This window comes from Pongo pygmaeus, chromosome 9, assembly GCF_028885625.2.
Source record: "Pongo pygmaeus isolate AG05252 chromosome 9, NHGRI_mPonPyg2-v2.0_pri, whole genome shotgun sequence".
Classification (NCBI taxonomy): Eukaryota; Metazoa; Chordata; class Mammalia; order Primates; family Hominidae; genus Pongo; species Pongo pygmaeus.
Window position 1 is genome coordinate 33441127 of NC_072382.2, and position 14233 is coordinate 33455359.

The 14233-nt window shown below is 48.4% G+C and overlaps 1 protein-coding gene across 1 annotated transcript; it reads left to right on the plus strand.

The window, feature by feature from the left end:
• The first annotated feature begins 1037 nt into the window (after nucleotides 1-1037).
• On the plus strand, nucleotides 1038-13016 carry LMO2 (LIM domain only 2). Its single transcript, XM_054440707.2, has 5 exons — nucleotides 1038-1218; nucleotides 1573-1735; nucleotides 1986-2226; nucleotides 6765-6980; nucleotides 12016-13016. Exons 3-5 carry the CDS (start codon nucleotides 2186-2188, stop codon nucleotides 12233-12235), a joined length of 477 nt encoding a protein of 158 aa, XP_054296682.1. The 5' UTR covers nucleotides 1038-1218; nucleotides 1573-1735; nucleotides 1986-2185; the 3' UTR covers nucleotides 12236-13016.
• Nucleotides 13017-14233: the final 1217 nt, after the last annotated feature.

Below are 14233 nucleotides of genomic sequence, written 5' to 3' on the forward strand. Positions count from 1 at the left end.
TTTTTTTGAGACAGGGTCTCACTCTGTTCCCCAGACTAGAGGGCAATGGTGCGATCATGGCTCACTGCAGCCTCAACCTCCTGGGCTCAAGCAATCCTCCCACCTCCGCCTCCCGAGTAGCTAGGATTTCAGGCAAGCACCACCAAGCCCAGCTAATTATTTTTATTTTTTATTTTTTGTAGAAACGGGGTCTCACCGTGTTGCTCAGGCTAGCCTGGGCTTCCCAAAGTGCTGGGATTACAGGCATAAGCCACCGAGCACAGCCGAAAAAGTCTTTTTGTATACTGAAGTCTCCACTAGGACAAAAATTTGCTCTTAAGGCTTCCTTTGAGACACACACACACACACACAGACACACACACACACACACACAGAGCTTTTGATTATACCCATTAGGGACCCAAGCCTTGTGACACAGGGACCAGAAAATGACAAGAGCATGCAGGCAGTAGTAAACTCTGGTTATACTTAAAATGGGAACAGAAATGTATGCCTATGATCCAGACTGATCATATAAAACCATGGATCCTGAAAGTACGTTCCCTCTTTGCAAGCCTTAATGACTGGCATCACACACAAATAGGCCTTTCAGTTTCTGAACGCAGATATTTTCAAGGAACTCTGAGGCCCAGGAGAACCAAAGTTTTTCTCCATGGAAGGGCAGACTACTAGCCTCCCCCCCTTCCCCTCTGCGTTCCTGCCTCTTCCTAGAAGGAGGCTGAGAGGGGGAAGCCTGAACCCCCAGATCAAGTCCGCCTTCTTTCTCTGTGCCTGACCCAGGGCAAAATAATTTCTCTGATCCTGTTCTTGACCATTGAAAAAGCACTTTCTCTGGTCGGGGTACTACTGGCACTTTACATGGGGGGCAGTTTAACCGCAGAAGTCCGCTTTCTGAAAGGTGCAGAGGGAAGGGATTCCGCCACCAGCCTACTGAGAGGAGCCCCGGCCCCGCGTGGTCCCTCCCAGCCACCCTCCCTCTGGGATTAGCTGCCCTGGCTCTGCTATAGGCGTCCCCAGCCCGTGCAGTCCCGGCTCGCGCACCACCATCGCCTCTGCAGAGCGCGGCCGCAGCCTGGAGCCCGCAGCCTGGGGGCCGCAGCCCGTAGCCCGCAGCCCGCAGAGCCGCGCTGTCCGGGGCATCCCGGTGCACGGCGTCCGTGGACCTGGGACCTCGAACCTGGGACGGGCGCAAAATCCACTGGGAACACTTGCATTTCTGTAGGTGCTTATTTCACATTCTTGTCTTTTCTTGCTTGCTCGAGCTGTTCGTGGGTTACTTTCTGCCTTAGTTAAACCAAAAGGGAAAGGCGGAAGAGGGGAAGCCCTGAAGAATGATTTAGTGGTTGCCCAGCCTCCTCTCCAAGGAGAGGTGTTCGCTGAGCGGCTCTCCTCGTCCCCGACACTGGCCCCTTTAAGAAGCCAAGTCAGTCCTGATGCTGCTGTTTGTATTGCTAATCCCCAGGAGCCCCGTTTAAAAAAAAAAAAAAAAGGAAGAAAAAAGGGGAGGTGGGGGGACCGGGCAGCTGTCTCTTTAAATGTGATTTCCTTCTATTGTATTTGAATCGTGATCAGGAAAAAGGAAATGAAACCAGAGACAGAGGGAAGCTGAGCGAAAATAGACCTTCCCGAGAGAGGAGGAAGCCCGGGGAGAGACGCACGGTCCCCTCCCCGCCCCCAGGCCGCCGCCCCCTCTCTGCCCTCGGCGGCGAGCAGCGCTCCGCGACCCGGGCCGAAGGTGCGAGGGGCTCGGGGCGGCCGGGCGGGCGCGCACCATCCCCGCGGGCGGCGCGGAGCCGGCGACAGCGCGCGAGAGGGACCGGGCGGCGGCGGTGGCGGCGGCGGCGGCGGGACCGGGATGGAAGGTTAAGTCCTGAGCAGCAGCAGCAGCTGCAGCCGCCCGGGGCCAGGCTGCGCGCCCCGGCCCCCGCCTCGGCCGCGGCGCGCCCGCAGCCCGGTGATTCGCTCTCTCTCTTTGGCGTTTGAAGGGAGCGCGGTGACTGTCCTTGAGCGCGGAGGGGCGAGCTCGCCGCCGGAGCGCCGGAGCAAGCGGAGGCGCAGGAGCGGCGGCGGCGGCGGCGGCGGCGGCAGCGCCCGAGCACCCGAGGGGGTCCGAGCCCCGGCAGCCGGCCAGCCCCGCGCCACAAAGGGAGCGCCCCCGCCGCCCGGCACCCCGCCTCCCTCCCCAATGTCCTCGGCCATCGAAAGGAAGAGCCTGGACCCTTCAGAGTAAGTGCGGCGCCCCTGCCCCTGCCACCCCCGGTGTCCACGGCCTCGCGTCCCGGAGCGTCGGGGGCACGCGGGCTGCCCGTGAGGGGGCTCCAGGTGCGCGCTCGCGGCGTGCCCTTGGCCCCCTGTGCCGAGCGCTGGGCTCCCCTAACCTCCCGGGTGACTCCGGGGGCGCTGGGAGAGGGACTGGGCGGCGGGCGGCAGGGAGAGGGGTCGGCCCGGCGCCTCTGCGGGCCACTCCAGGCTACTGGGACGCTCCCCAAAGCCACCACGGGCCAGAAAGTTTGCACGGGAGCAGGCACAAGGGGAGCCTGGAGGCGCGCAGGTGCAGTCCGGAGAGCGTTCCGGGCTTGACTCTGCTCCCTTCTCCCCTCTCCTTCTCGGCCCTTTCTCTTTGTCCATTTGGTCTTGGAAAGGGGAACATTCCAAGTGGCGGCCTCCGGGGTCCCCAACGGCCGCCTTCCCGGTCCGCAGGTGGAGCCGCTGCCAGCCTTGCGGGTAACGGGCGGGTGAGGGGTCCCACCGTCCACCTCGGAGCTGGCTCTGGGCCTCCAGGGATTTCTAGAGCACCGAAATCCGGAGTAAATCTGAGTACGTGTACCCCTCCTCGGGGTCCACCGATGGGGGCATGTGAACCTCGAAAGTTAATGCACCATTTTGTATATAGGTGAATTAATTATTCTGGGGAGTAGAGTCTCGTAGTTTTTAGCAGAGTCTCAAAAGGGTTTGGGGTCAGGGAACCAGAGCTCTAATGAGCATTGGCCGCATCTGTTTTCTGAGCCTCGTACTGGTTTGGAATGTTTTTCTATCCCTCACCCATTCTTTAGTGTTAACATGGGGAGTAAGGGGTGTTTAAGATATCATTTTCCTGTCAACGCAAATGCCCTTTTAAGAGTCATTAGCTGTCTGGTTTTGAGAATTTTTATTCCTTTGAAGTCCCCCTCTAATCCTTTGAAGGGATTTGTTACACAAGACCAAAGGAGCTGGTTAATGACTTGTCCATTTGTGCTTTTAAGAGACATTTGTTTTGTTTTTTCTTTTCCTGCTTTAAAAGAATTGTGCTTTCCTGCTTGAAATACCGCACACACACACATACACCCTTCAATTTCGGCTTTCTATGGTGTTTATTTACCTGGGTTTTACCCTCAGTTACCAGCATAAAAGCTCAGCATGTTCTCATAAAACACAGGAAGTACCACCATCCAATGAGAATATAAACATCACTATTCAGTCTTGAAGGTTAAGACACCAGTTCTGTAATGAGCTAGGTTTGTTGTAGCAAAAACCCCCACTTCCTTCAACAAATTCTCAGGAGAAAAATAACATTCCTTTTTAAAAGTATGTTTATGCAAACAATGGGTTTAAAGGGTGGTTTGATCACTTTTTTAAAATAAACTTACAACTGAACTCTGAGTTTCAGAGACTGGGCAAGATCATAGTAACACAATAAGGGAGTGAATTGGATGGATTGGTGCCTCATGCCTTTTGATCAGCAGAATTTTAGTCACTAATCCTTTCAACAGAAGATAAATCTGAAGGTTTCATTTCCCTGAAGGAAGTTTGCTTCTTTCAAAGTTTGTGCTTTTTCACTGAGGTTAGAAACTGAAACATCCTAACATCCTAATACAGCAGATATCTACTGCTGGAGGCTCACCAGCTCCTTCCTTCACTTCACTATTTGCCCAGTGAAGACAGGTTCTGATCAAAGAGGGACAAGCCAGTTGAGAAATTGCTGCAGCACATTCTCCCCACGCCCTTAGAAATTGTTATGATTATCCCAGAAATTCAGGCTGAAATGATACTCAGGTGTAATATTCAAGATAAGGGTCTGGGAGAATATAAAATATTAATTTGAGGGTGAATCAATCTAATTCAGTCATTGTCTTGGATTGTCCACTAAGTATAATGTGATATTATCATTAATTGAGTATAGAAAGAGCCAATATCTTATACTTTACTTCTCCATCTCATCTCAGGCCATCACTGTAACTCTTTTACTTTACATTCCTCCTGTTGTCCAGTATCCTAGTAGAGGCTTCATTGTGTACTTCCTCAAATCCAACTTGGGTCATGACAATCAGCATCTCCAGATTACAGATGGAGACTTGCCTAGCTATATGCAAATGAAACATTTGGATAGAAAGCCAGCCAGAATTCATGAACACAGAGATTCCCTTGCTATGCCGCTGGTGGCCCCCACTGCCCCCCCTGTGAGTAACAAGAGCAGTTCATTTGAATTCCAGGCAGTTTTGCACCAGCTAAGGGCATATTCTCTCCTTTCACAGTCCTTTGGCAGCATCAACATCGGGACATCCAATGTGCGTCAAGGTTCCATGAGTGGTTTTGAAAGTTCAGAGTAAGACCGTGGGCTGTGGAAAGAGAAGAGATGCAATTCTGAGTTGATACACATGAAAAAGCTAGGGTATTAGTTATTAGAAGGGGAAATGGCAGTCCTTATATACAATCTGTAGAAACAAAGGAAAGAAAGCAAGGCTTCAGTGAATGAAACCTCGTCTCTACTAAAAATAAAAAAAATTAGCTGGGCCTGGTGGTGGGCACCTGTAATCCCAGCTATTTGGGAGGCTGAAGCAGGAGAATCACTTGAACCCAGGAGGTGGAGGTTGCAGTGAGCCGAGATTGTGCCATTGCACTCCAGCCTGGGCAATAAGAGTGAAACTGTGTCTCAAAACAAACAAACAAACAAAAAACTATAGTTTTGAATTTTTTTGAACTAGGGTCTCACTGTGTTGTCTAGGCTAGAGTGCAGTGCTCACTGCAGCCTCAACTTCCTGGGCTCAGATGATCCTCCCACCTCAGCCTCCTGGGTAGCTGGGACAACTGGCTCATGCCACCAAGCCTGGGCATTTTTTTATATTTTTTGTAGAGACAGGATTTTGCCATGTTGCCCAGGCTGGCTTCAAACTCCTGGGCGCAAGTGATCCTCCTGCCTTGGCCTCCCAAAGTGCTGGGATTTACAAGCGTGAGCCACTGTACCTGGCCATTATTTTTCCCAGATAAACTAACTTGAGCTTCCCATTTTCTTGTTCCAAAGATGATAATCTCATGAAGCGCTGTTATATTGTATCTAGAAAGTGTGGGCATGGCTTTAGCACTCCTAAGTATTCATAAGGAACACTTCATACTTCACATGACGGGATCACCTGAAGTTGTCAGAGTGTTACAGACATTGAGCCACCTAGCCTCCTGTCCCCAAGTATAATGGCTGCTGGGCTTTATGGGCACAGACCATTTAGGACACAAGGTCACCTGGTAAGTTAGTACCAGTTAGAAATAGGAGACATGGATTTATACCTGCAGGGTACCCAGGAGTTTTGGGAATTTTACAGTTGGAAGAAGGTCTGTTTTTTGAAACATAATAGATTTTTAAGAAATAGATTTATGTTTAAGTAAGGTTCCAGAGAACACTTGCTAATTATTATAAATCAACAAGTATTAAGTGTTTGCTGTGTCCCATTTGGGGGACACTAGAATAATTCCTTCCACTCCTTTATTTTCTTTTAGCAAAGTTATTTATTTTTAAACGTAAAACTGTATTCAGATTCCAGTGAAGCAAAGTGACCAGGAGATGCTATGCATGGCGTATTAACAAAAGAACATGTGTCATAGCCTATTAACAATTGCTGGATTGAGATGTCAGTGTCTGTTTAATTGCCTTCCACTCTCTTTGAAATATAATCATTGCCCCCACTTCATTTTCTTCCTCAAATCAACTTTATCCAAATCAGTTTTACTCTTATAAAAATGTTCAGGTAAGGAAAGAAAGGCCTATTTGATGTCCTTCATAAGTGTAACAATGGCCTTACGATATGGGATTTTCCTCCAAGTATTCCTTCAGTAGGAAGAATGGAAAATGGAATTTCTGTAAAAAAGTAAAATTAGGAGAATTCCTGTTATATCCTGATGGAATTTTTATTTTGGAAAGAGAAAGCAACCTAAAATAATTTTTGGTCTCATTCTTCTTTCTTCCTCACCTCTGCTTTTGTGCGGTTGGGAAGGGCTGGAGGGAGGATGGCACTGGGGATTTGCAGATTCTTAGTACTCTGGGTCATCTGCTGCCCTGGCGGTGAGTGACTCTTTTAGTCCGGAGTGCCTCCTCTGAGGTTAGGCAGTGCCCTTGGGTCCAGGATATAGGAGGAGGAAAATGAGGGAGATCTGTGAAGATAGAGAGGGAGAGTCAGCGGGGAGAGTGGGAAAAAGCAGAAGGAGACCAGAGGTGCCCAGGTAGTGCTGGGCATTGGCAGGGGCACAGTGCCACCTGCAGTTGCCTTTGATGCCTCTTGGTGTCCTGTGTTTACTTCTTAGAGATCTAGGGAGTAAGGTCTGGCTCTTTCCCGTCTTAACCCAAGGTTGGTTGGGACTCTGCAGTCTGGCCAAGGGATGTGTTGTCCTGTCCCTTCTCCCTTAGGTCACTGAAAGGCAGTCAGGTGAGATGCCCTGTCTGGCCCAAAACGATCTCGGACCCTCGGTGCTGGTCTCACTCTGGTGAGGCTGTCCCTGATGCTTGGCCTTCTCTCCAGGGAACCAGTGGATGAAGTGCTGCAGATCCCCCCATCCCTTCTGACATGTGGCGGCTGCCAGCAGAACATCGGGGACCGCTACTTCCTGAAGGCCATCGACCAGTACTGGCACGAGGACTGCCTGAGCTGCGACCTCTGTGGCTGCCGGCTGGGCGAGGTGGGGCGGCGTCTCTACTACAAACTGGGCCGGAAGCTCTGTCGGAGAGACTATCTCAGGTATCCTCCCTGGCACTCCACTGGGGCCCTCGGAAGGGAGGCTGGGTGGTCCATGGACATCTGCAGTCTGTGTGTGTTGCCCCTGACCCTGCTCTAGGCTCGGACACCACCTATAGAAAGAAGTCAGTCTGCAGAGGCTGAGTCTCAGCTCCCGTGCTGAGAAGCAGAGGGCATTTCTTCCTGTTTGAGAAGCATGTTCTCAGGGTTACGTTCCTATGTGGTAAAATACTAATATCTTTAAAGGCAAGAGAATTGTACACCCAAAATTCAGAAATGTGGTTCCCTTGGGGAGCGGGAGAAGCTAGGGGATGGGGTTGAGGAGGAGTACGCACGGAGGATCAGAGGGGACTGGGAGTGTTTCTTTTTATAAGTTTGGAGGTGGGCTCTGAGGACCTCATTTGAATGCTTCAGAACATATATATATATGTTATAAATATTCTTTTGTATGACTCCAATATTATATGATGAGAAATTTAATAATAGAAAGCATATGGAGCTCCAAGCATTGACTCATAGCAGGAAGGCAGTCTTTGAAGAACAGAAAGGCAAAGCCCTGCAGGCAGTTGGAGGTTTGAGTCCCAATACCGTTGCTTCCCAGCTTGGTGGCCTTGGGCAAGTTACTTAACCTTCCTAAGCCTCGATTTCCTCCTCTGTAAAATGGGGATGATAATAGCACCTACCTCTAAGGATGTGGGGAGGATTTGATGGAATAATGCAGATAAACTACTTGGCTTGGTATGGATCAAATAGATGTTAGCTGCTCTTACATGATCATTATTTTCCAATCTAATGAGCAAAGGGATGGAAGAATGGAAGAGTAAAATAGGCACTCGACAACGCCAAGTAAGACAGGAGCTGAGGACGTCTCCCATGCTCTGGGCCATCCTATTGGCCATCTGAATTTTCCAGCACTGTGTGAATGCCTTTGCCTAGAATGTACTAGCGTTTCTAGTTTCCGATGAGCTGCTGTGGAGGTAACTGTCTCTGTGCCCTCTACTGTCAGCTCTGCTCAACTGTGTAGCTGTCAGTATTTCTCCGTCTTCCTGGAACAGAGGGTCTGTGAAGCATGCTTCCCTGATACACCAGGACCATCCAACCCATGGAAGCTTGTTGAGACCTCAGCGCCCTTGGCTGCTGGGCCAGCTTTTCCTCCCAAACCTGCCCTCAGAGCATTTTACATTGTAGAAACAAAACAAAACCAAAAAAACGGCAGGCAGTTTCACAGTGAAGGAAGCTTTACCTAAAGACTGATAGAAGAAGCTTTTTGTCCTTCTTGAATTCCCAGATAAAGTCCTTGCAGTCCTTGCAGATATGGTGGTTCCGAGAAAATAAGTAGGGTTTTGCAATGATCATGCTTACAATTTTGGTCAGTTTTCTTTTTTTTAAGTCACAAAAAATAGAACTGGGATAAATACAGACCTGGTTTTGCTCATTGCCAGTTTGCCAAGTCAGTGAGAAGGCAGACGGGTAAATGATTCCCATCGGACCCTTGACTCCATCCCTGTCAAATCATTTGAATCTTATTAACTGAAGTGCAGATAGAGTAAGGTCAGAAGAGCCCCGGCTTCTCCCTATCTCTACCGTTTTATATAACACTCAGGAAGAAAACCAGTGCTGCCTGGGCTTGTTAATCCTTTCCATTTTCAAAAAGGAGAGGAAAAAAAAAACAGTCTGGGAGAACCCAATGTTAATTAACTTGTGTCTTGGTGACATGAAATAATTCTTCTCCCTGCCACATTCCTAGGCAACATGTTAATTAACTCTGCATTAGTGCAGGCATTTCCAGCCATTCTTTAATATTTATATTATTGTTATTAAAATGGGCAGCAGAGAGCTTAAGATGGGACATCTCTTGACAGAGGAGAAAAATTGTCTTTTGCGTCAGGGATGGTCCTTTAGCCAAGGTCTTGTTTACTGGCATTCTTAGTATATCTGGCAGGATCTTTTAACAAGGCAAGTTGGAGGAGTGACTGAACGGGCCCTCTAATGGGGTTGAGTTCTTCACCCCTAGGATAACTTGTCCCCGTGAGGATTTCCAATGGCTGAGTGGCCTGTTACAGTTCTTTTCTGACATTTAGCTTCAAATATTCATGAGACCCCTGTGCAGAACCTCAACTCTGCTGCTGTGTTGTATTGTTGGGAACCCGAGAGCAGCTGTTCGTGTCTGCGCCGAGCCAGATCTCCTTGAATCCCTTTTCACTAATTCTTGTGTGCTGGGAGTGGTGGGGTTGTGGTGATGGCAGTGGTTTTGCTTTTAACAGCCAGCACCTGAATCTGTTAGAGCCAGAAGTATGCCTGCCCCCACTAGACCCCCAACAGACCTTAACCAGTGACAGACACAGTGGGAGTACCAAGCCCCACAGCCTTGCCTGCAGCCAGGCATAACTTATATTCCAGGGTCCCTCCCCTCTGAGGGACTTTGCCTGAGGTTACAACTTGGCTTGGCTTCCTCCCCTTCCCTCTAGCCTCCCTTGCTGCCTTCCAGGTTTTTCCTGAGAATGCCTCATTCATAAATCACTGGCACATCAATCCTTGCCTCAGGGGCTGCTTCTGGGATATCCAGCCTAAGATACCAATTCTTGGTGCCAGAGGTTAATGCTCAAGTTAGGTGTCAAGTCCTGGCATATTTTTTACTAATATTAGAATCTCCGGATCCCAGAGCTGGAAGGGGCTACAGGGACCTTCTCTTTCAGTTCCTTTGCTTTACGGCTTAAGTCACAGAAGCCTGTACAGGGGACTCCATTTGCTCAGGTCACCTGGCAAGTTAGAGGTGATGCTGGGACCTGAACTTGTCTCCCACATATTCGTCCTTTATCCTTCCCTTCATTAGCTGCCTGATGTGGATTGTAATTTACCCCCTGACTTCCCTTTAATAAGCTCCCTCCTTCCTTAAGGATTGCATACCCCAGGCAGTTGGATTCATTCCATGCACACTGTTCTCTCAGTCGTTCATCCTTGCTCAGGCCCAAACTTAACTTACAGAACAGTCAGGAAACCAGAACTGTCTTTCCACTCTGTGACCTCCAATGTGGCGGTTACCTGCAGCTCCACCATCTGCTACGTTGGGATAAAATGTTCTCCCCCAGTAATGAGTTTGCTCCCAGGCGGTGCTTTGAAAACACTCGGAGCTCTTCAAATGGAAAGCAGGATTCAGAGGCAAATTAGCTGGCCCTGGCCCGAACAATGAGCTCTCCACTCACAGACCACCTCTTGTCAATTCCATTAATCTTGCCCAAATATTGCAAAATGTGTCAACTGCCCTTAGGTCCCCTACAACCTCTCAGAATGTACCCACTGATTCTCTGATATCCTGAAATCAACCAGAACTTCCAATAAGAACAAGCATTCACCTAAAACTGTCCTAAAGGTTTTATGTAGAAACCACCTGCTAACATGCTATGTTTTCAGCCACGAGTGAAAATTACTTCCTGCAGCAAGACTGGCACAGCTGGGAATACACCCAAGATGTGTTAAAACATAACCGGCATTGGCTTAGCCCTTGACCATGGGTGCCCTGACATGTTTCATTTGGTTGTTTTAACAGTTGAGTGAGGTGGAGCCTATGATGGCTGTGCCATTTCACTGAGGCTCAGAGAATCAGAGGTCTCTCCAGAGTCACTCAGGGCTGGTCCGGGACATTGAAGCTGGGTCTTCTCTGCTTCCGGTACTTGTGTTACTGCACTTTTGCTGTTGATTCTCAAATGTCAGCCTGCATCCAGTTCCCTGGAAGTGTTCATTAACACACAGACTGCTGGGCCTTCTCCCCAGGGTGTCTCAGTTGGGTAGGGAGGGAGGAGGGCTGAGAATTTGTGTTTTTTTGTTTGTTTAATTTTTGCTTTTCTTTTGAGTCAAGGTCTGGCTCTGTGGCCCAGGCTGGAGTGCAGTGGCATGATCTCGGCTCACTGCAACCTCCACCTCCTGGGCTAAAGCCATACTCCCACCTCAGCCTCCCAAGTATTAATAGCTGAGAGTGGAGGCACGCACCACCGCACCTGGCTAATTTTTGTATTTTTTGTAGAGACACAGTTTCACCATGTTGCCCAGGGTGGTCTCGAACTTGTGAGCTCAAGTGATCCGCCTGCCTCAGCCTCCCAAAGTGTTGGGATTACAGGCGTGAGCCACTGCACCCAGCCTGAGAATTTGTATTTCTAACAGGTTCCCAGGCAGTGCTGATGCTGCTGGTCCCAGGACCAACACTTTGAGAACCACTGCACTGAGCCCTGCCATGTTGTCTCCCATCTTGACACTGAATACTGCCTGAAATAAGCAACTGATCAACTGAGGCTTGGGAGAGTCTTGATTTAAATGTCAGAAAAGAAGTTTCCCTTTTGATTCATGCCAGTGGGCAGTGAGGGCCATGAATTAAGATCTTCCATTCATGGTGGAGAGATGCTGTTTGTCCTCCATATCTCAGAGGCACGATTAGCTGCACCGTGTGTTTTCTGTGGAACTCCCTGTCTCCCAGCAGCTGGGGCCCCAGCGAATAATCAGGTGGAGATGTGCTTTGCAGCTTATGGAGGTATTCAAGGCCAGCTCTCCCCATGGGTAGAATCAGTGGCTGTTGACGTGATAGAGTTTGGGAGCCTCAGAAGAATGCCCATTTTATTTCATTCCTGGTCAGTACCCTCAAAGGGGCCCCTAGGGTCTCTCTCCAGATGCTCTTCTGAAATGAGGGTTCCCCTGGGAGGGGACAGGTAATACTTGCCTAACTCATTATCATAGATCACATCAGCTGAGAGTCTTGCCCACAGAGGAGGAGCCGGGGGGCAGCCTAGGGGAATGATGAGCAGTTGCTGCAGACAGGGAGAGGGCTCAGAAAAGGGAGGAGTTATGCCAGAGCCAAATGCCAGTTTCGTCTGAGTTCCCTCTGCCTGCTGGGAAAGACTGCACTAGCCGGCCCTCCTTCTGGAGCCGACCTTCCCTGGCTTCCTGACATCCTGAAAGTTTGGCCTCCTTTCTAGGGCTCATCCCCGAGCCCTGTCTTCCAGGATTGTCCCTTTCACTGTCTTCTTAGCTTTTCTTTCTTTTGCCCCAGGCTTTTTGGGCAAGACGGTCTCTGCGCATCCTGTGACAAGAGGATTCGTGCCTATGAGATGACGATGCGGGTGAAAGACAAAGTGTATCACCTGGAATGTTTCAAATGCGCCGCCTGTCAGAAGCATTTCTGTGTAGGTGACAGATACCTCCTCATCAACTCTGACATAGTGTGTGAACAGGACATCTACGAGTGGACTAAGATCAATGGGATGATATAGGCCCGAGTCCCCGGGCATCTTTGGGGAGGTGTTCACTGAAGACGCCATCTCCATGGCATCTTCGTCTTCACTCTTAGGCACTTTGGGGGTTTGAGGGTGGGGTAAGGGGTTTCTTAAGGGATGGTAGACCTTTATTGGGTATCAAGACATAGCATCCAAGTGGCATAATTCAGGGGCTGACACTTCAAGGTGACAGAAGGACCAGCCCTTAAGGGAGAACTTACGGCCACATCCCATCCGTAGTAACTGACATGATTAGCAGAAGAAAGGAACATTTAGGGGCAAGCAGGCGCTGTGCTATCATGATGGAATTTCATATCTACAGATAGAGAGTTGTGTACAGACTTGTTGTGACTTTGACGCTTGCAAACTAGAGATGTGCAATTGATTTCTTTTCTTCCTGGCTTTTGTAACTCCCCTGTTTCAATCACTGTCCTCAACACAAGGGAAGGACAGAAAGGAGAGTGGCCATTCTTTTTTTCTTGGCCCGCTTCCCAAGGCCTTAAGCTTTGGACCCAAGGAAAACTGCATGGAGACACATTTCAGTTGAGAATGGAAACCACAACTTTTAACCAAACAATTATTTAAAGCAATGCTGATGAATCACTGTTTTTAGACACCTTCATTTTGAGGTAAGGAGTTCCACAGATTGTTTCTATACAAATATAAATCTTAAAAAAAAGTTGTTCAACTATTTTATTATCCTAGATGATATCAAAGTATTTGTCGTGTGTAGAAAAAAAAACAGCTCTGCAGGCTTAATAAAAATGACAGACTGAAATGCAGTGTTGTTTATTTGATTACGACTTATAATTTGGGATGACGGGGAAATGCTCTGCTTTTTCTGTTCTAAAGGAGAAGCAAATAAGCAATTTACTCTTAGGTCAAATAAAAACTTCTATGTATTGCAAGGGTTTGTATGAGGCAGGCACATTTCTATATTACTGGCAATTATGTAACAGGTCATCATGTAGCTCAGAGGAATGTAGAATAATTAAATTGTTATTGTAAAATATGCATTTCACTTCAGCGTCATATGGAGTGAGTGGAAGGCAAGATCATTGCCTTTGGGAAACTTGTAACCTAGAAAGGACACAAATACATAAAGCAGATTCCCTTTGGGAGAGAAGGTAATTACCTAGTTTGAAATGTGGCAAAGATGCTGAGCTTGACACTTCGATTTTCCAAGACGGGTGTCTCAGGGTGTTTTATGACAAGTGGTTAAGAGGACCTTTACTTCGAGGATTTAAAGCAGGCACCTTGGTTTGTGTGTTTGCCTTCCCCCGAGTTAGGCTGCCCCCATGAACTGATGCAGAGCGCCACCTGCTGGCCATCCCCTTGACGGGCGCTAGGCCAGGAGGGTCCCGATGTAGGACAAACCTAGATGAAGAAGAATATGCCTTTCAATGATTTCCTTAGAGTACTGGGGAATGAAAGAAGTCTAAATGTGTTCAGTTATTAAGACACAAGAAACATGCAGCTAAGGCTGCATGTTAACTATAAGATTCCTTTAAATCTTCCTAAGGTTTGTGATCTTTGTTATTTTTTATTTTTTTAAATCCCAGGACAGAGAGACAAATGATTTTTTTTCTTCTAGAGGAGGAGTAATGAAGTGATGGCTCTCTTGGTCTGTAAAATGCTACAAGTAGTTGGGAAATTTGACTGCTTAAGGTGGCCTATTTAAAACAAATCCAGTTACGTTGCATTCCAGCTCAGGTGGTGGAAAGGCGTTACCAGCGAGGGGATGTTTGTTCTAAGTCAGTGGTTCTCAAACTCTCTGGGGACCAGCAGAATCAACATCACCTGGTAACTTATTATAATAAAGAAACAGATTCATGGGCTCCACCCCAGATACCCTAAATCAGGAAATCTGGGGATGGGGTTCAGCAATTTGTGGGGTATTCGTTTGTTTCTTTGTTTTGAGACAAGATCTCTCTCCATCCCCCAGGCTGGAGTGCAGTGTTATGATCCTGGCTCGCTGCAGCCTTGACTTCTTGG